The sequence below is a fragment of the Nyctibius grandis genome, chromosome 20, assembly GCF_013368605.1.
Source record: "Nyctibius grandis isolate bNycGra1 chromosome 20, bNycGra1.pri, whole genome shotgun sequence".
NCBI lineage: Eukaryota > Metazoa > Chordata > Aves > Nyctibiiformes > Nyctibiidae > Nyctibius > Nyctibius grandis.
This window is the reverse complement of record NC_090677.1, coordinates 5,120,515-5,139,875: the sequence shown is the minus strand read 5'-3', so window position 1 is coordinate 5,139,875 and position 19,361 is coordinate 5,120,515. Positions and strand designations below refer to the sequence as shown.

Below are 19,361 nucleotides of genomic sequence, written 5' to 3'. Positions count from 1 at the left end.
GCATTAAAAAAGAGTCCATGGAAAGTCCATGATGATGAAGTCTACATGAAATTCTATAGCACTCACAGATTGTATTTAGCATTATAAGGACCTAAAAACTGTGCTGCATAGGTTGAAGATCAAATGGCACTGATGTTTATTTAAATTACAGTAATGGGCCATTAAGTACCATTTCCTTTCTGCATTTTCTGTGCTGACTTTGGCTCTTGGAAATTAACTTAGTCAAACATCACTGTGTTCCTCTTTTTCTTGATGTGAAACTCATGCAATTTTGAGTCCGGATTCTCATTTCAAGTGTAATCAGGCATTTCATTTGGTGCTAAAGTAACTTAGCATTCAGGATCTTGCTCAAAGTTAAGATAGTTAAGTTAGATTAACTATAAACAGCTAATAAAACCAACAGGTAAATCCTGGAATACGTGAAACAAGGCCACAAAAATGCTAAAGAATTTTATTTGAAGTTTGTACAACCTGTTTTTTGCACTAGGAAAGATGGACAGAATTTGTCACCACAATTAATTTCCTTTACTGTTGGCTGAAAATGTGCAATATATTAAAATAAGTCTCAGTGAATAATTAGGATCACCAGGTCAACTACACAATATTTCATGAGAATAAAGTTGCTACTCAGAAAATGAGTGCTCTTTTTCTTGCCACTCTCAGCAGTGCTTGTTTTGCATATGGTTGCATGTTTAATTAGCAATCCTTCTGTAAGTGTCTGCAATTAGCACAATGATGATTAATAAAATAACTCCTTTAAAGCTCCATTTAGGCAGCAGAACTGCACAATCAGGTATAATTAATTCATCATTAATAAATCATGGCTGATTAACTAATCTGTTGATTACAAACATGTTACTGCGTAGTCTCCCACCTGAGCTCTGGTGATTTTTCTATCCTGAACAGAAATAGAGACTAAGTAGTAGTAAACTATAAAAAAATGCATTAAGCAGCAAAGATATTGGTTTGGTCAGGAAATTTAGACAGCAAGTATATTTAAAATTTACTGGGCTTTGTTCATTATTTGTCCCCTTGAGTAAAACAAATAATTGTACTGTCTATTTGTTAAATGTGGACAGCTGAACAATAATTGCTTCTTTAGTTCATTTACATTCTTAAGGAGGGTTGGTTTTTATCCAAAGCATCTCAGATTATGGGTCAGATTCACTCTTTGCACAAGCCAGTAGGAAGTAGTAAATGCAATAAAACAAGCTTGTAGTATTGCTCCTCGAGAAGGTCACTAGCCAGAAAGTGATTAACTTGCTTTGTGAGAAAGCAAGGTCAAGGCGGCTGCTAAATATGCCATTGCAAGGCTGCTGTTAAGCTGCCTCCATAGCCATGTCTTGCATCTGATGATGAGTCCATGTTTGTAAACTATATTTCAGGTCCATGTACTTCAGCAGGATTGAATACAAAGAACATGCATTTCCATTTGGCGATTCCTTTTGCTTGCCACCTAGCTCTTGAGCTTTGTAGGCCACTTAAATCATACTTTTGGTAGGTTCTGTGTAGCGGCAGGAGCTAGAAACTTTTATTTCAAATGAATCCTAGGATTCTCACACTGTTACTTGCCTCCAGCTACTCAGGCTTAAGTAAGATGTAAGTTACAAGTTATGATAAAATTAAAAATAACTGTAAATAGGGGAACTTGGTACAACTGTGTTCCTCATCGTTTATAAAAGGCTGACATTCAGCTGTTCCCGCAATATGAAAATGCCTTTGAGTTCAAAATACTTTCTCCTGAAATATTGCAAAGAAAAAGAACTAAAGAAAAGCTTAGGACAAAAGTGATTTGAAAGGGAAAACAGTATTAGCTAGAGTAACTGAAACAGTTCAATATTTCCTAATAAATCCAGAGAAAGACGAGAACACTAACTGAAAAAGTGACAAAATCTGAAGCAGTACACTTCATGAAGAAAATTCCAGAAGAAACTTTTAATTTAGGAGCAAATCTTCAGTCTATGAGAAGTAAATGATATTGCTGTAACCAATATTTTTTTTTCAGATTTTAACCAGTATTATGTGCATCTCTATGTCAATCTCTTAAATCTTTCTGCTAAAATTTTAATTAAAAATATTGACTAAGTAGCAGTACTTCGAGCCACTGCAATACCATTCATCTTTGAAGAATACTGTTCATAAAAGGGAACCATAAAGCACATTTTTAAACCATTTTTTTTTCATATTTTAATTAAAATAAATTAATGAACATATAAGCATCATTTCAATATATGGCAGAGAAAAGATTTTTTTTTTTTTTAAAGGACTATAGTCAGATTTCATGGAGAATGACTGAATATGGAAAAAGTTTGATTATTTTATCAATCAGAAAAGTTTAGAATTCAATCCAGGAAGCAGGAATGGCTTTTAACATGGAATTTGGAAATAAAAGAATAATTTAAAAGCAGAAAAACAAGACAGCTGCCCTTGGACAGTTTCTGAGGTCGGCATACATACGAAGTGTCCAGATGAAAGTGAAGAAAACAATAGCAAGCATCCTGAAGATTAGAAGTGAGCATTTTCAAGCCATTTTTAAAAACGGACAATAAGTAATCAAAGATTTTTGAGGACAGTGATGATTCACTGACTAGATATAATCAGCATAATATGAATAATTTGAAAGTGTGGGAGATGAAATCGTTAGTGTAAATTTCTTCAGAAAGTCAGGTTTCCTTTTAATACAAGAGCAATTTGCCCCGCAATGTCAACTCTTCCATCGTTACGCAGTGAAATCTTCAACTCTCCTCCCCGGCGAGAACATTGAAAAGCTAAATGGAAACAAGAATCCACAGTTAAAAAAACTAGTATCTATCACAAATTATTTAAAAATCCGTGAAAACTCAGGGAAATGAGGCCTCTGTCTCCAGAAAGCAAGCAGCACCAGGGCAAACGCTGTACCAGGGACACCCTGGATGAATTGTCTTTACGGATGAAGATTAGCTGAGGGTGTACCTCAGACTAGAACTTGTCTGGCAAAGATGCTAGTTAATGTAAGCAGTGAAGGATAGTTTGTTGTGATGTAGCAAAGTTTCCTTTGTATATCTAAAGTCTTGAATTCTCCCATTCATGGGATAGACAGTTTCTGCAGGTAAGAATGAAGAACATCAAGTACTATCTGCATAAGAATGAAGAACCACTTTACTGGTATTGCACATGTGAAGTAGGTTCAAAGGTAGGTTCAAAGTCTGTGTTTAGCTAATGTGTAAATAAAACTCAAGCAGCCAGTGGAAAAAGTCTACAAAGAAATATAGATGTTGCTTCAGCTGCCACAGAGACCAAATCCTTACATAGACAGGTACAGATATTGATTTATATAATCCTGAATATATCATTTAATAGAGACGGACAAAGTTTAAGTAGAAATAGCCTTCCACTTCTAAACAATTACAAAACTAAGCTTTTGCCTAAACTGTTTAGTCATATAAAGGTGGGATGATACTGCTCATTTAGCATGTTGAGTCTGGAGACTTGTGCAGTAGCCCAATTCTAGCTGCACAACTAATTGATCAGAAAATGGTGTGGTTCAGATGGCATTTAGCAAAGGTTTGAGTTTCATATAGTGTTGTTTTTATAAAAGGCTGTAAATGGAAGACAAGGCCTTAATATTCACAGTCTCCTTACTTAATGAACTTCCAACTACTAAAACAGTTGTTCAAAGCCAAAGGGCATGTTTTTCCTCACAAACCCACAATTTGTAAACTGGGCAGAGACTGTATTCAGATCCCAACAGAGCGCAGGATCTCTAACAGATGGCATATATATTGTACGCTTTAGAACAATTTTTCAGCCAGAGCTGACAAGAAACCTCTTCCTTATGACAGGATAGCAGATTCTCAGACAAAGCAAACACTCCAAAACAGTGGAAGCAGGAGCTATAGAAAGATTGATACTGATATTTTCTGTTCTTTTCCATTTACAGAACTACCAGTTATTGTTTTTAACTTGTCAGAACAACATCTATGTATGGAGTAATGCCTTCAATTGGAATATTTTGGACACTTACAGATCCAGACCATGCTAAATTTGATCAATTAATATTGCCAAGCGGGGATACACAGCTAAACTCTCCCACTCCCTCATGCTAGCAGATTTAAATAAAAAGAAATTAATTATTTCAAATCTCCAGAGGCTGGTTGGAGTTTTTTTTTCTTTCTTTAAATGTGGAACCAGTGCTGTTTGTTTCATGGCAGGATTACTGAGACTGTTTGATACTGATCCATTTTATTTTATTTTTAAAGAAACCTTCAAAGTAGAAGAAAAGAATTTAAAAAAAAAAAAAAAACACAAAAGAAAAATTTACCCAAGCTTATATGAAAATAATACTTGATCTTTTCTTTCTCTCACACACAAGCATTGGTATTTCACACTATGTCTGAAAGTAAACAGACCTGCATGGAACGTTTCAATAACTACAGGATTTCTTTCAATAGCAATGTCTCCAGAGACGTTCAGGCATCTCTGATGTTCACTCACCTTTTGGATCACGAAGTTGTTGCACACCCATTCCATGTCTGTATTTGCTAGGAATATCTCATACTACATATACATTTTATACGTTTTGTATAAAAACAAATACGTACATTCTGATCTGCAGAAATAATACATAACAGATGAATTCACAGTGCCCTGAATTCCTCTGTGATTAACCTGAGACAGAGGAAAGTTTAAGAGTTTGTACAAGGACTGTGAGATTGAGCATGCTGATATCATAGAATCGTGCACCACTGTATTCACAAGGTGGCCAGTGGCCTTGTATTGTATATTATCTTGTTTTAAGGAGCTTCTTATCAGCCTAGTTGTGTCTAAATGACCATTGCTTACAGAATTTGAGGAGTAATGGATTTTCTTCGTGATGTCATCATAATGACATCAACTCAGGAACAAGTGCCACTCTTGTAAAAATATCTATTTTTAGAAATTCATCATTATTTTGGTTGAATTTCTAAATCCTATAAAAAGACTGATGAAAAACGCACCTGTTCCTTAACTTAAGTGAAGACTTTTTTTTATTCTAAGAAAGAAGGTGGATAAATCTGGTGATTGATGGAGGGAAACACCTCTCCTTCGGCAGAAATCTTACACTTGGGTATAAACCTCATGTGGTCAATCTATATGTTGAGATTACCTGGGAAAGATGAAAGCTGCAATTACAGCTCTGTAAAACTCTTCACTTCATGAGAATTCAAATTAGCAAAAACTTAAATACAGGTAGATTTACTCTAACTGAACACAGCAACTCAGTGAGGAGACTGAAAAGGTAAAAGATGGGAGAGACTTTGTATTGAAAGAAATCCTGGCAAAATTTGTGAAAGTATGATCTTAGAGCTATCAAAGCAAGGTTTGGTTTTTGGTTGGGTCGTGTGCCTCCCCCACACACAAAAAAAAACACTCAAATGCCATAAACCTGTTCTGTACTGGGAAGCAATCAGAGAAGTTAAAGCCAGCAGCAAGAACCAAAACTTCCCCACAAATTAATACAGTTCTCTGAAGTAAACAGGTACAGAAAGATTCCTCTAGCTTCCCCTGAGATTAAAAATTGTCCTGGATAAAGCTCCTTCTCTTCACAATAATTTGGAAAGTCCTCTATAATCTGTTTGGTTGTATCAGCCTCCTTATGCATGTTTACAAATGTTATCTTAGAAATGTGAAAACTATGTGAAGGGCTGCATACAGAGACAGTTGCTAAATACTGCATTCATTAGCAATTACAAAAGTCCATACATCCGATATGAGAGATTATATTTTTTTAAACATTGCAGAGACTCTTCAAATGAAAAAAAAGGCAAGGACTGATACTGAACTCTGATTTAACACTCAGCTTAAATTCAAGGATATGCACATAGTTTCAAGAAAGATCATAAAGTATTTCACCATGTAAAAAGACTGGAAAATTCTCTGTGTAGTTGATGGGAGTGGTTGTTTGACAATTTGGTCTAATAAAAGGAGGAAGAGAACCCAAACACAGGAAATTACACCTGATACTTCAGTGGAGATGCAGCGGACCTCCTCCTAGAGGTCACAATACCGAGAGAGACCTGACAATAGATTTAATGTTCCTCGTTTTTATATTATTTCATATCTGATCTATTTTGGAACTAACAGATCTTTCATTTTATGGAAAAAAAATCTTGCTTTATTCTTGCAATAAAAGGTATTGGATATTACAGAAGCTACTGCAAAGGTTTCTAAAAAAGGTTTCAAAAGATGCTTTTATTTATTAATCTTTGGTGATATGTAATCTTCTTGATTGCCAGCCACCTTTTCCAAATAATCTCATTAGTAATAGAATTCACCCCAGTACTACCTGATACTTCTCAGTCATGTGCATGTAAGGAAAAGTTATTGCTCATAAACACATGTAGAGACCAAACGTTGATCAGATGTCAAACGAACTTCTCTTTAAATCTGTCTTGTATGATTTCTGCCACAAAAGAAGTTTGACATTTTTTTACTTCATGCATATATGTCCTATCTTGTGGGAAGATATGACATTTTTTTACGCTAAACACATTAGAGAAGCTAATTACAGTATCAATTGCCTTTGCTGCTTGAGATATTTTCTCTAAAAGAGGAAATGGCACAGTATGTACAAAATACACGAAAATGCAAAATAGGTAAAAAGTATCATCTAAAAATACCGACAAATTCCTAACTGTTTGATTACTTAAAGAAGCATTGTCTGTAGAAGGTTTTAAATTCCGCATTAACATCCGAAAATGTCAAAATCTTCTGAGAAACAGCTAGTCCATAAGGATGCAATACCAAAGACACTTTCTCCTCTTCAGAAAATACGTTGGGATTTTTCCCCCCAGCATTATGGAAACTATCACAGATTTGTGTGATGTAAATGTAAATATGAGATCTTCAGAACAGAATGTTAAACCTTTCCTTCAATTCACGATGGAGAAGGTCTCAGTCACTGCGGATTACCACGCTGAGCTATGGAGCGCAAACAGATCCTTTAAGGACCTTATCATTCCCAAGAAAATCTATTTTGAGATTCATTTGACCATACGTACGAAGGCTCATATTCAAGGTAGCTGTTTGTTTGGAAAAGTGTTTACTTTTATGGACGAGGAACCTTATTAGATTAAGGATCCAACCTCTGTTCTAAACTCAATGTTACCAAAGACTTAACTGTTGCCAGGTGCTCGAAAGAATTGTAATCCCCCGCCCCCTCTTAGGGAGGCAGAGAGGGACTAGGGTATTTTGTATTGCTTCTGTTGTTCCTCCATTCTCTGGCAAAGCACTAGAAACATGGGAAGCAAACAGACACCCAATGCCTCTTTATCTAGTGTTGTCATGTATTAACAGTTCCTCTTGGGTTTTTTTCCCACCAAGTGCCTCACTTTCTTGCTTAACAACAAATATGTGATCTAATAAGCATATCATCTCGTTGATTGAAAGAATACCAGTAAATCTGTTCTTTGACTTCAGAGGTCCAGTCATCTCAAATTCCTTTAGGGGTATTGAAGTTATTTAAGGCTATTATGGTTATTTAAAAGTAAGACTACAAATAAGATCACAAACTATTAAAATTTTCCAATGCCCATGTATTTTGTCCCCATTCTTATATATTTAACGTCAGTCATGTTCTTTCTGTTCTTGTAACATGACTATTCTTTCTTATATTCTTCCTTGGTACCACGTAAAAGATCATAAACCTGAGCAAAACTGATCTTCATACCTAAATACATAGATCTATCAGAAACCAGAAGAAAAATCCTGTACCATAAAGCACATTCTGTAAGTAAAAACCTGAATGTTAAAAACAAATCATCTCTTCTTATTTAGTTATAATAACGCTAGCTATTCTAAACTCTAAGTTTCCTAAAGAAGTCACTGAATGGATTAATCTGGAGTAATTCTCAAGAAAATTCCAAAGTCAGGCAGAAACCAAATGACTTTTTTCAATCTCATCTTAATATACATGAGGGGAAAGGAAAACATTGACCAAATTCTACTGAAAAGTACACATTGTGAATGAAAATACCTTCTCCCAATAACCAAAGTGCAAGCCATAAAGATACTTATTGCTACAGTTCGGATTGTAGTAATAATGTAACAACTTTTTCTTTTTTAGTGAGTAGCTTTTACATAAAGGGGCAGCTTTGCAAGAAAACAGTTTCTCTTACCGAGCATTTCTTTCTTCCCCAGCTGCTCTGACCAGTAGCTGCTCAAAACAGCATGGGCAGATCCTTAAAAGAAATTGGAAAACAAAGCACAGAACTAAATTAGAATCCCTACTTTATAGAACAAGCACACTCAAAATGTAAATGCCATAAACAAATCAAGTGCCACATATATGTCTAGGGCAAAAACACCTAGGAGTTAGCACAGCAGATAGAACTTAAGGCTTTAACATTTAATTTATCTACAATAAAGCAGTATAACTTCCTCATTCTCTGGCTTCAATGGAAATTTTGCCTAGGTGAGGGCTTCATGATTAGCCACAACTTGTATGAATAACAAATAGTAGCGATTAAAATACTTGAGCTAAAGTACTCATTTGTTCACCAAAAGTGAAGTTTCCTAATAACAGAATCTCAAAATACTAAATTAAGAATATCATTCATCTAAACATGATGTTATTCAATGAAACCTAAACAGCTACCCATTAAAAATCTGAGCAGGCTTTTGGATATTTTTAGTAGGAACAGGTAGATAGAAGTCACTGTGTAAAACAAAAGCATTTCATCTCCTAACAGTTTTCACAACAAAACCTCAGGTTTTTTCCAGTGTTGAATGATGGTAAGTATCAGGATGTTACTCAAGGAGATCTTTAAGGTGTCACCACAGCTTCTGAAAACTAAAAGACCAATTTCTTGTTTCCTGACCAGCAGATGGCTTAAAAACTTTGGATGATTTCTCAGACTCATAGCTAGGAATGCTGCTTCAGTCTACATTAGCAGCTAGGGGCAAAGACATTCTGCTGGAAACCCTACTGTAAAGTAACTATAATTGTCAGGGCTCAAGGACACCAGGACATGTAGCATTATTAAGAAATCATTAAAAAGAAATATAATACAAAGTCATAACACTGTTAAAATATAGTTCAGCAATACAATAAAAAGATTTATTTTTATAAAAGAAAGGACACTTAAAGATGGAAGACAAGCAACTGTGAGCTTTAACAAGCCTAGAAAAATCTCAGAGATTCAGGAAAATTCTAGCTTTTCCTACATATCAATATCAGTCTTCCCAGAAATCCTAAGGAATGAGCTCTGGGATTAGATATATCTACCAGACTCTGTCCCCAGGTTTATCAGGAAAGCAGGACTGAAAGCTTAAAAAAAACCAAATGAAATACATGGCTTATATTTCCTTGTAAACCTATCTTTCTGCTAGGAGAGCTGAAAAACTAGCATTATTCCAACAAAGAAAGTTTTCTCTTTATTTAGCAAAACATTTAATGACCATTTTTGACCAAGTTCTCAGCTGACTAATAATTAACCTGTGATTAACTGGTACCTAAGCAAATAACATCATTCTGCAGCAATCATCATCACACATACTAAGTGGAACACCAAAGGAATTGGCAGAGAACTAGCCTTCCTGCCCCTAAATATATAGCTAGCTGAGTTTGTATTATTCACAGACCTGAGAATATCCATAGTAAGTGTCAGTGTCATGAAACTAGAAGAGTTCTCGGCTGAAGCACAAAAAACATACAGAACACCAACAGAAGTGGATATGAACTTCTACTGCAACAGTCATTCAATATCAAACCAGTCTCTCGCTTTTCCCTAATTGGTATACTTCAGGGAAAAGATCTGAAAAGACACAGGAATATCTGGCCTGATGACAGCAAGAAGCTGATTTTTTCCTGAATAAGTCGGCATCAGTCATGAAAGTTTTCACTTTAATGAGCACACTCCTGCTGTCCATATAAAACAGTAATTCAGGAGACTCCCAAGTACAAAACCAGATTCATGAAGTTTAATAAGAACCTTTTAATTGAACTGAAACAAGAGTAAGAGTCGCTTATCACACAAATACATACCTGTAACAGGGTCTTCCAGAATTCCATACCAAGGTGCAAAATATCTGGAGTAAAAATCATGGCCTTTATGTTTTCCACTGGATTTTCCCTTCAGAGTGAGTATGAGTCCTTCCACCTTTCCTGTCTTTTCAGCCAACAGAAAGCGTTGTGCGCTCACTTGCAGTTCTTCCAACACGGACCTTGAATATAATTACAGAATTTTAATAGCCCATATTCTTCATTTTACATTAATTTAAGTATTGAAAAGAAACAGAAAACTACAAAAATCACCTTCTCTACAATCCCAAAACAGCCATGATAAAATGTTAGAGGAGACAAGATTCCTAGCATTGTCCTCCCAATCTCATTTGACAGAAGACTACCCTGAATATAATACACTCCAAGTGAGAAGAGAAAAAAGTTCAAGCCACACATTTCCTATTTATTTCTGAAAACAGAGCATCCTGGAACATTAGCTACAAAAACACACACTTCTGTTTCAACGTTCATTGAAAGAAATACTTCATCACTACAGAGTGCAAAGAGTAAGCACTCCACCCCTTTCAGAGCAAGCAAACAACTAACACTATTCAGATCTTCAGGGGATTCTACAGCACTCTACAACAGTCTCAAGTCTGTGAAGTTGCAGATACCGCCCTACAAAATAAAGTCTGAAAGAGTAAAAACAGTAACTATTCATCTGAGGATATTTGTATCTCCCCACTAGCCCAATCTCTAAACATTAGTTAGGCCAAACTTCAAATTAAAATAATAGTAATTTGGCCTGATTAACAAATCCATGTTTTGGCAATATATATCCAAATCATACTTAACAATGAAATTCAGCTCTCTGAGATTAACAAATGCTTTGAAATCATTTGAATCGGAAGTTCCTCTATAAAGCTACTTATGATGCTGTTAAGTATGTGTAAGCAGATTCAATTGGGAATAAGAATCCATGGCATTCTGTCCATGTGCCCTGTCTCACTAAGCGGACCTCTACAGCTATGCGACTATTACTTCTTCCCTTGAGAAGCAAGACTCCTAATTTCCTGCTAGGTAACTGGATCATTTTTTAGTCAGATGGATGTGGAAAATACACCATTGCTAAAACTGTTTCCTACCCCTCCTTTTCTTGGGGATAGATTGATCATATGCAGCTTTGCAGGTTCAGTAAGCTCACATGAGAAGATAAAATAACTATTTAACCCAGGAGTTTAAATTAGATTATTTTAATATCCACCTGGTTTAAAGCTAGATAAAAGAGCCTAGTATGCAAGGAATAGAGATTAAACAAGCAGCCTCAATTTCTGCACACTTGATTTTTTTTAAAAAAAAGTATAAGACACCTTTCATAAGCATCACTGAGGCGGACTAAGAGTTCCTTTGTGTCAGGAGAATAACGGAGATCTTGAACAATCATGTCACCAACGGCTACCTGGTGGAAAATTTAAAGGAGACAAAGAAAAACATTGTCATCTGAATATGAAATATTATTTCCTCAACACTTTCGTCAAACAAATTCCCTGCTAGAACAGGGCTTATGCAAGGTCTCTCATGCAGCCCTCAAGTACACGCAAGCAAGAAAAGTATCCAAGTGCATGAATGGATACCGGTAGGTGCTAAGAGCTCTGTATATGTCAACTTGGAAAGAAATTCAGAGACCTAGAAGTGGGCAAGGACACCAGATTGCCCTCACACGCATACAACAGGCTGAAAATGCCACTGAAATAAATACTGACACTCCAGTCAATGGCAGTGGGAGAAAAAGATTCAACTGCAGCATTTTGGAGAATTTCATTTCCTGAGCTGCATGACTCAGACCTTTAAAGTTTAGTGTTTCAAGTTCAGTAGTGCATCAAGCAAGGCCATGTTGCCACTTTTCAGCCATTTTAATATATAAAAATAAGTATAGCTATTATAAAGGTGCTTCTAAGACCATATATAGATTCTTTTTTTACCTTTATTAACTCTTCTACTTCCTGAAGTACCTGAAGAAAAAAACCCCACATTGTAAAAAGTAGAACATATATATGTATATATCCATCCATCCAACTACAGATAGATATACTTACAGACACATACAAACATAAACACATACTTTTCTTAAAAGCCTTTAAAGAATAAAATTTTGACTGACCTGTGGGTAGGTTAAGTAAAGTGGTAAGTCCAGGACAATATGATCTTCCACTTGTCTGGCTTTTAATTCCCCACTCAGTGTCACAAATGTGAGAACTGAATTTGTGTTTTCTAGAGAGAGAACATTGCAACATTATCAAACATAAGAATTTGAATCTAAATTATTGTAGCTCTTAGAGTACCTCAGTATATTCAGAAAAAGTTAGTTATGCAGCAAAAATATAATAATTACAGTAAACCTGTATTCTGAGACAAAATTCCCAACTAAATAAATAATCTGCTGAGGCTAATAAACAGAGCAAATGCCAGTGAACCTTTCCTGTACGCTCCTTGAATGAATAGGAATTTCCTTTTAACAGAAAGAGCAATATTCCCTATTCATCAAATTCTCCTGTACCTCTCCCAGAGGACATTTGCATATTTAGCACTTTTCTTAAACAAGAGTAATAGTAGGGCATTGGATTCCAAGTGTAGTCATTGGACTTACAGCCTTGTAATTACAGAGCAGTTGTAAAAGACAATACCTAAGGTATCTCTGTATGTGTTCTCTAAATGTTCAGAATATTTAATTGTCTTTGCTGTAGAAAACAGAGATCTTCTTAATTAGAAGTAAATTTACTAAAAAGTTATAGTAATAAATAGCTTGTAAACATACTTTGTATGTGAAACAACACAGCAGCTGATGCAAGTGTAGCATGACCACAGAGAGGAACTTCACTAGCTGGGGTGAACCATCTGAGTCCAAAGCACGAACCTTGAAAATAAAGTTTATTTAGCATTATTAAGTGGAAAAAGTCTATTTCTTCAATTTATCTCAAAACCTTATACAGAGTGATGACATGTCAGTTAATCAAAATGCACATCATAATCATTCTTGGTCTTAAACACACTTTTAGGACCTATTTTGTACTGATTTTTGGAGTAGCTATTGCTTTTAAGTCCGGTCAACAACAGAAGTCTACTACTAATAGAGGAAAGCTACTTTGTTACAAGAGCAAAGTGGCTGCAGAGCAGAAATGCCTGCCGGCCTGGGAACTAGACCTGTGAACCAGAAGCACCCCTGAGAAGCACAGCTGGCACCTTTGAAGTGCTGCTGTGCAGCTAGAAACGGGAGACATGCCGAGGCATCACCGATAAGCACAAAACCAACAAACTGTAACACCAACTTATCACCTGAAAAGGTGAAAAACAGTCTGGAAAAAGTGGAAAATATCCTGAGAATGTAAGAATCAGTAACTGCCACTGACTGTTCTGAAAGAACAGGAAAGCAGTCTGAGAGAATAGAAAACAACATCATCTATTGGATGTTCCAGATGAAAAATAGAAATTAGCAGCATCTATTGGCTCCTTGAAGTGGTGGTGTCCTATGTTCTCTTATGTCTCTGTGATTAAAAGTTAATTTTTACCCAAAATGAAGCTTCTCTCTCCAAGAACTTTCTGTACTGCATATATTTTTCCCTTTCCTGAACAGGTCTGCACAAACTTTCTATGAGATCATGGACCCTTGCCAGGGACACATGGCTGAGTCCAAACTCCATGACACAGATCATCATTGAAGTGAGACTCTGTTATTTTACTGGTCCCCTCTGGGCTCGGTTTGGTTTGTCCTCCCAGTTCTGGGATGGCTGGATCCCCTTCTGGGATCTGTTTGTCCTCCCATCACGGAATCTATTTAGTGTGCTTGGTACCACATATACACATATAAGTAATCTATCATATCTATTCTTATATCTTTGATAAGTTTGATTATTGACTAGTGATAAGTTTGTAGTAACCTGTAATATTATATATATACTTCTTGCTGCTATACTATTGATCACTGATGATAATTTGTGATAGCTTGAGAGAGAGAGATTCACTTTATTGATCATCGGTATAGTTGCTAGAGGTGATTTTTGTGGTATTTGTAGTAACCTGTAATAAAGTAGAGAATTTAGAAGATAAAGCCTCCATGTCCTTGCGTATTATGGAATCCTGCAAAATGACAATCATGATCCCTATACACCTGCAGGCTGAGTTACCCTTTGGTGGTTAAAGATAATTTTGTTAGTATAATGGAATCTATATCAGAGCTAGGTCAGTTATGAATCGTTTTGCTTAAACCACCAGCCAAGTCTGGTAAAAGCCTCTAATGTACACTAACCCTTCATTTCACTAGAAAGCAAAACATATTGCTATTTGTTGTTTAAGAAAATTGGAACTCAAGTGCACTACACTTGGTTTCCTGTAGCTTTTGCAGAGTCCTTGCACCATGGCATTTAAGATAATGCTTATGAAAATATATTTCAAGTGAATAATTACCACACAAACACAACTAAAAGGTTCAAAAGCAACAAACGATATTTAAAAAAAATCTCAAACAAGTCTTGTCATTGCCCCTGTGAAAAATTAGTGCATTAAAGTCAGAGTGCCCCATCCAATGAAAACAAATAGAATCCAAACACAACCTAGTGGATGAAACCAATGGACGTGGCAGAGAAGTGCTCTGAGCCAGGGCAGACACAGAACCCAGCTGTGAGCCCGCCCTGTGGTGTTAATGCACTCCCCCACGTGGAAATTGTGGCTGAAAGCAGGAGGAAATGGAGTCAGCCATGAGCGACCAGAGACAGACAAGCTCTGTGACCCAGAACACCTGCCTGGATGCTTGAGACATACAGCTGTACTCAGATTGAGAAAACATTTTGTAGTCTCATAAATTAATGTATCCATAAAATAATGTAGCTTTTTTAAAATTAAAATTAAATGAAATGCACTGATTGCAAGCTCGTACTCCTGCAAAAACACACCCTTTGTCCAGGAGCCCTTACTACACCAATTAATGTTCCAGAAGGAGATGACAGTCTCATAAATGACATTCTGATGTTCCTGGTCTCCTCTCGCTCCGCCCACCCCTCAATACACACATTCTCAGGTGCAGCTCAGTGACTAAATCCCTTTAAAAAAATTGTGCACCTCTTCAGCAGCTCTGTGGGTCTGATGTCAGACTCTACTCCCATTAATATCAAATGTCAGACTCTACTCCCATTAATATTAAAAGCACATTAATGAGAAATAAGCTGGCATTTTAGATGCTGTTGGATATGGATAACTTGAAAATAAATAAATGTATTAAACATATTGGCAAGGTGTTAATACGAAAAGTGTTAACATGAAAAATGAAAAGTATTATCAGTTCTTGATTCAAGCAATTAGTCTAACCCTAAATCAAATTCCAATTTATTAACAACAGAAGTGATGATAGTTACTACTTTAAGAAAATCTTCTTTAATTACACAGACTGTACAAAATCCCACTCTCTGAACAATCAAATGATAAAGTACAGTTTCTTTGCATACTGTTCTAGAGCCTCTTTCAGACAGACGATAACCCCAAAGCTGTTTCTCTGCCACTAAGTTGTATCAAAGCAAGGGCATGCCAATGTGATACCTTAACCTGGAATCTAACTCCAGGCTAGTGGGGTTCCAGCCCCTTGGCTCATGCCACAACACAACTGCAAAGTGAGCAGATTCAGCAAACTGATTCAGCTGAAAACTAGTCGACAAAGCGATTTTGATCAGACTCTGCATTTGTCTGATATTTTCTGTCTTGTCTAGTGTTTCTCCATGTCCTCTCCCAGAATATATAAATGCCCTCCCAAATAACACCGGTGAAGTCCCCCCACCCAAACCAATCAAATGACCAACCTACTGTGTTTGATTTGGGCAACCTCAGATTTCCCAGTTTTGTTGGAAACCTGTATTTTCCAGTATTGACTCCACAGACAGCTTATGACATTTTGTGACAAACTCAAATAATAGCTTACAGTTACCCAGCGATGATTTTTTGAACAGCCAAGGCAGATTCTACTCACTTTGCAGTCTTGTGCGTATGCAAAAGCACATTCTATCTCTATTCTTCTGCCTATATAATAAGAAATTATCTCAGGAGATTATTAGTAGCAACGGAAGTATTAACTGAAGGATCTTTGCACAGCATTTTTAGGAGATTTTCTATATACAACTCGCTTATTTAGTAAAAGGCACTAAAAGAAATGGTCTAATTTATGAATAATAAATGTTTGTATATCATAAAATGGATTTTATATGCAGCACAAATACTTTAGAGAATCCATGTGCATTATTATTATTATTATCTTAAGTAAGATACATCAGAACTCCAAGATTTTGCTTTGGCTGTCTTACAAATTAGCACCATTCCTGATAAAAGCACCCACAGTGTGTTCCTATGCCCTTGTAAGAGATTTTGGTGGGTAAACAGAACCACTCACTGTTGGTAAAGTCATCTCCAGGGCGCAGTTTTCTGATGAAAGCAGTTTCTGAAAGGTTCATTTCTGTTGCGATTTTTTGGTGCAAATCTTCATCCAGGTCCTAATCATGAAACAACAAATCCAATTAAAAGCAGGCCAAAAAAATGCAGAATCAAACTTTCTGTCAAATAAAGTAGTTTCATTTTCTATTATAATAAAACAGAATCATTTTTAGCTCAAAATACTTTCTGAGACTAAAAAAAAAAAACCTTAAGCATAAAATGGGATAACTAGTTCAATCATTGTGATACGTGGGCATTTCTATTATCTGTCCTATTAGTTTACAAATCCTTGGAATACATGGAAAATAAAATCACCAAAAAAACTAAACTCAGTCTTTCCACGAACACAAATATTTTTTTAAAATCATAATTACAATCACACTGAGAAGTCATTATTAACATAATCTAAAAATAACTACAGCTCTCTTTTTGTAACTCTGAAAAATCCATGCCAGCAAGAAGTGTGTAGTAATGGCCAGGGCAACGGCCAAGATGGCTGATCAGCGCTTACGGCTGTACCCTCGCTACTACGCTGTGAACAACGGGAACAATATGCTAAGTCAGTAGAAGCTGAGAGGAGATAAACTGAAAAACAAAAATGCTGGAGCTCACTACATTCTGCTCTAACTGCCTGCAGATTTAAACCAGTGAACATTGATCCCAGGATACACGAGCTCTAGTGGTTGCATAAAACTCTACTTTACCCTTGTTCCACTATGCTGACTGGCCGGGTTTGAGAATCTGGTCTTTAAAATACTGAAACACAAACGAAAACAAAGTACTGAGTTGATCTGGTCAGGTTCAACCTCTGACAGGCAAAAATTTGCCCTGCTAAGTTTACTTATTTCCCTTAATAACTTTAATCCTTCTCAGCCAATGATCCCATACTACAGATCGGAAACAATTCCTGATGCATGTCATAGACCGGCATTTGCAGAGTGAATTCTATATAATGAAACAACATTCTAACTTTTTACAGTAACAAGCACCCCTCCTCAGGAAAACAGTTCTGTCAATTAGATACCAAACCCAAACAAAGACCAAACAAAATGTTATTAAAAATAATAGAATTTTATTGAAATAGTGCCATCCTGTGGCACTTCCAAACACAGAAAGGGCTTGTTTTGCCAGTCTTGCATTACTCCCAACAGTTTTCATAAAGCATCTGCAGAGACTCTGAAGATAACAGAAATATTGCTGCTAGCTGCACCATACTTTCTTGGAGCTTAGAATAAAATTATGAATTAGAATCTCACCTTTAACTTTGACACTAAAGCCTCTAGCCCCAGGTAGTCTAGAAAAAGCTTTAAAATCTCAACACTCCAAAGGCAACATGCAAGTAAGTTGCCCCTCAATGTATTAATGTAATAAAGTAAAATGAATATATAAATGCAATTAGAAGCTCATAGTTTTAAAGTAAGTTCATTCTGAGACAGAGGATTTAGATTTTAGGGGACCAAAAGTACCTCTGAAGTTCTCAGTCATAACTTCACTGATCTGGTAAGCAGGCTATATTGTATGAGATCTAGACAGGCTCAGGAACATTTAGAAAGGATTCATATTCTCAGTACAAGCTGTTGCCATTGACTGCTCTACATGTATTTTCATCAAGTGTTACTATACAAATAATATAAGGCCTATAAATTTCTAACCCAGTTCAATAATATGTTTTTGGTAGAAATTGTCAACAGTGTACCAATTTGTACCAACTGTTCAGAACACCTTGATGAGGAGGATGACTTCTGTGAATCGCACTACAACTACCGTGCAACTTTGAAGCAATAAACACTGGCTGTTTAAACTTGGCTAAAGACAAACCTGACACACTAATGGTGAAAGACTCAGACCCGGGTCTGTACTCCCCCTCTTTCCTTCCATAGAAAGAGAAAAAATTAAAGAGGAAAAAAAAAAGAAAACAAGGGGGGAAAAAAAAAACCACACAAAAAACCCACACCAAACCCCACACTTTTTAACACTTCATTAAGAACTACGAGTACTGATTGCGTGTTATTGCATTTCCTTTCAGAGATTTTGTTCTGAATCCAACGGCTTAAGAAATTAATGCATTTCTTTCTGACTTAACTCAGAATAAAACCAGAATATCCTCTTTAAAAAAAAAAACAACCCACACATAAAAACACCAAAGTATGTCTTGTATGAAATCGTTCTGATGAAAAAAGAGAAACCCTGTGCCGATTTCCCTGTATTCTGGTGCAACAGCAAACTACGCTTGCAAGCAGAACTCCTGAGTAAAGGAAGCAAAGTCTAATACAGTGCTGAGTGCTCAGGTCAAGGGCAGAATGGTAAATGCCACTGCAGTCCCTCATAAAACAGTTATTTTTTAAACTTACATTTTCAAGCAGACAAACTGCCGCAGGATTTCCAGAAAATGGCCGGTTTGTAAATGCATCGACCGTAAAAATGGGAATTTGCATTGTCGTTTGCGCCTATTTAGTCTGAAGCTGCTTTCTGCAATGTCCCTTCTGACTTGTTTTATCCCCAAACGATATCAGCGCTCGGAGTTAATGTTTCCCTGAGGGCAGGAGGAGCCAGCGGCAACCCCATCCCGTCACTTCCGAGCACGCATATGGACTCAAGCCTCCTTCCACACATTCTTTGAATCATTTTAACCTCCCTCTTGCCTCGCTTGCTACAGAACGCCATAACGGGCCCTTCCACCACAGCGGCCGGCCCTGTCCCGCCGGGAGGCATTGAGGAAGGCAGCAGCTGTGTGAGGTTCCCCCTGGGTCCGGCCTGCTGTGGGTTTTACCACAGCTGCAAAGCCGCGGGCAGCCATTGCGGGCGCCCACAGCGGACAACCTTCCCCATCCTCCCTGCCAAGCCAAGGGAGCCGAGGCCGCTGAGCGACACACGCTCCAGGGCACGACCGGCCGCCCCTGTGAGGCGATTCCCGGGCCGCCCTCAGGGGCGC

At 36.9% G+C, this 19,361-nt stretch overlaps 1 protein-coding gene across 1 annotated transcript; it reads right to left on the bottom strand.

Moving 5' to 3' along the window:
• Window positions 1-435: 435 nt before the first annotated feature.
• Window positions 436-19,319, bottom strand: PBLD (phenazine biosynthesis like protein domain containing). Its single transcript, XM_068416644.1, has 9 exons — window positions 18,781-19,319; window positions 16,389-16,488; window positions 12,777-12,875; window positions 12,123-12,232; window positions 11,944-11,973; window positions 11,332-11,420; window positions 10,004-10,182; window positions 8,136-8,198; window positions 436-2,768 (listed from the first exon to the last, which is right to left on the bottom strand). Exons 1-9 carry the CDS (start codon window positions 18,862-18,864, stop codon window positions 2,656-2,658), a joined length of 867 nt encoding a protein of 288 aa, XP_068272745.1. The 5' UTR covers window positions 18,865-19,319; the 3' UTR covers window positions 436-2,655.
• Window positions 19,320-19,361: the final 42 nt, after the last annotated feature.

Excerpts from the sequence above, each read along its gene's own strand:
- PBLD (XM_068416644.1), bottom strand. The coding sequence starts at position 18,864 with ATGCAAATTCCCATTTTTACGGTCGATGCATTTACAAACCGGCCATTT. Across the intron at positions 11,974-12,122 it reads TTTACTTAACCTACCCACAG|GTACTTCAGGAAGTAGAAGA; the intron begins GTCAGTCAAAAT and ends TTTTTTCTTCAG. Across the intron at positions 11,421-11,943 it reads AAGTAGAAGAGTTAATAAAG|GTAGCCGTTGGTGACATGAT; the intron begins GTAAAAAAAGAA and ends ATTTTCCACCAG.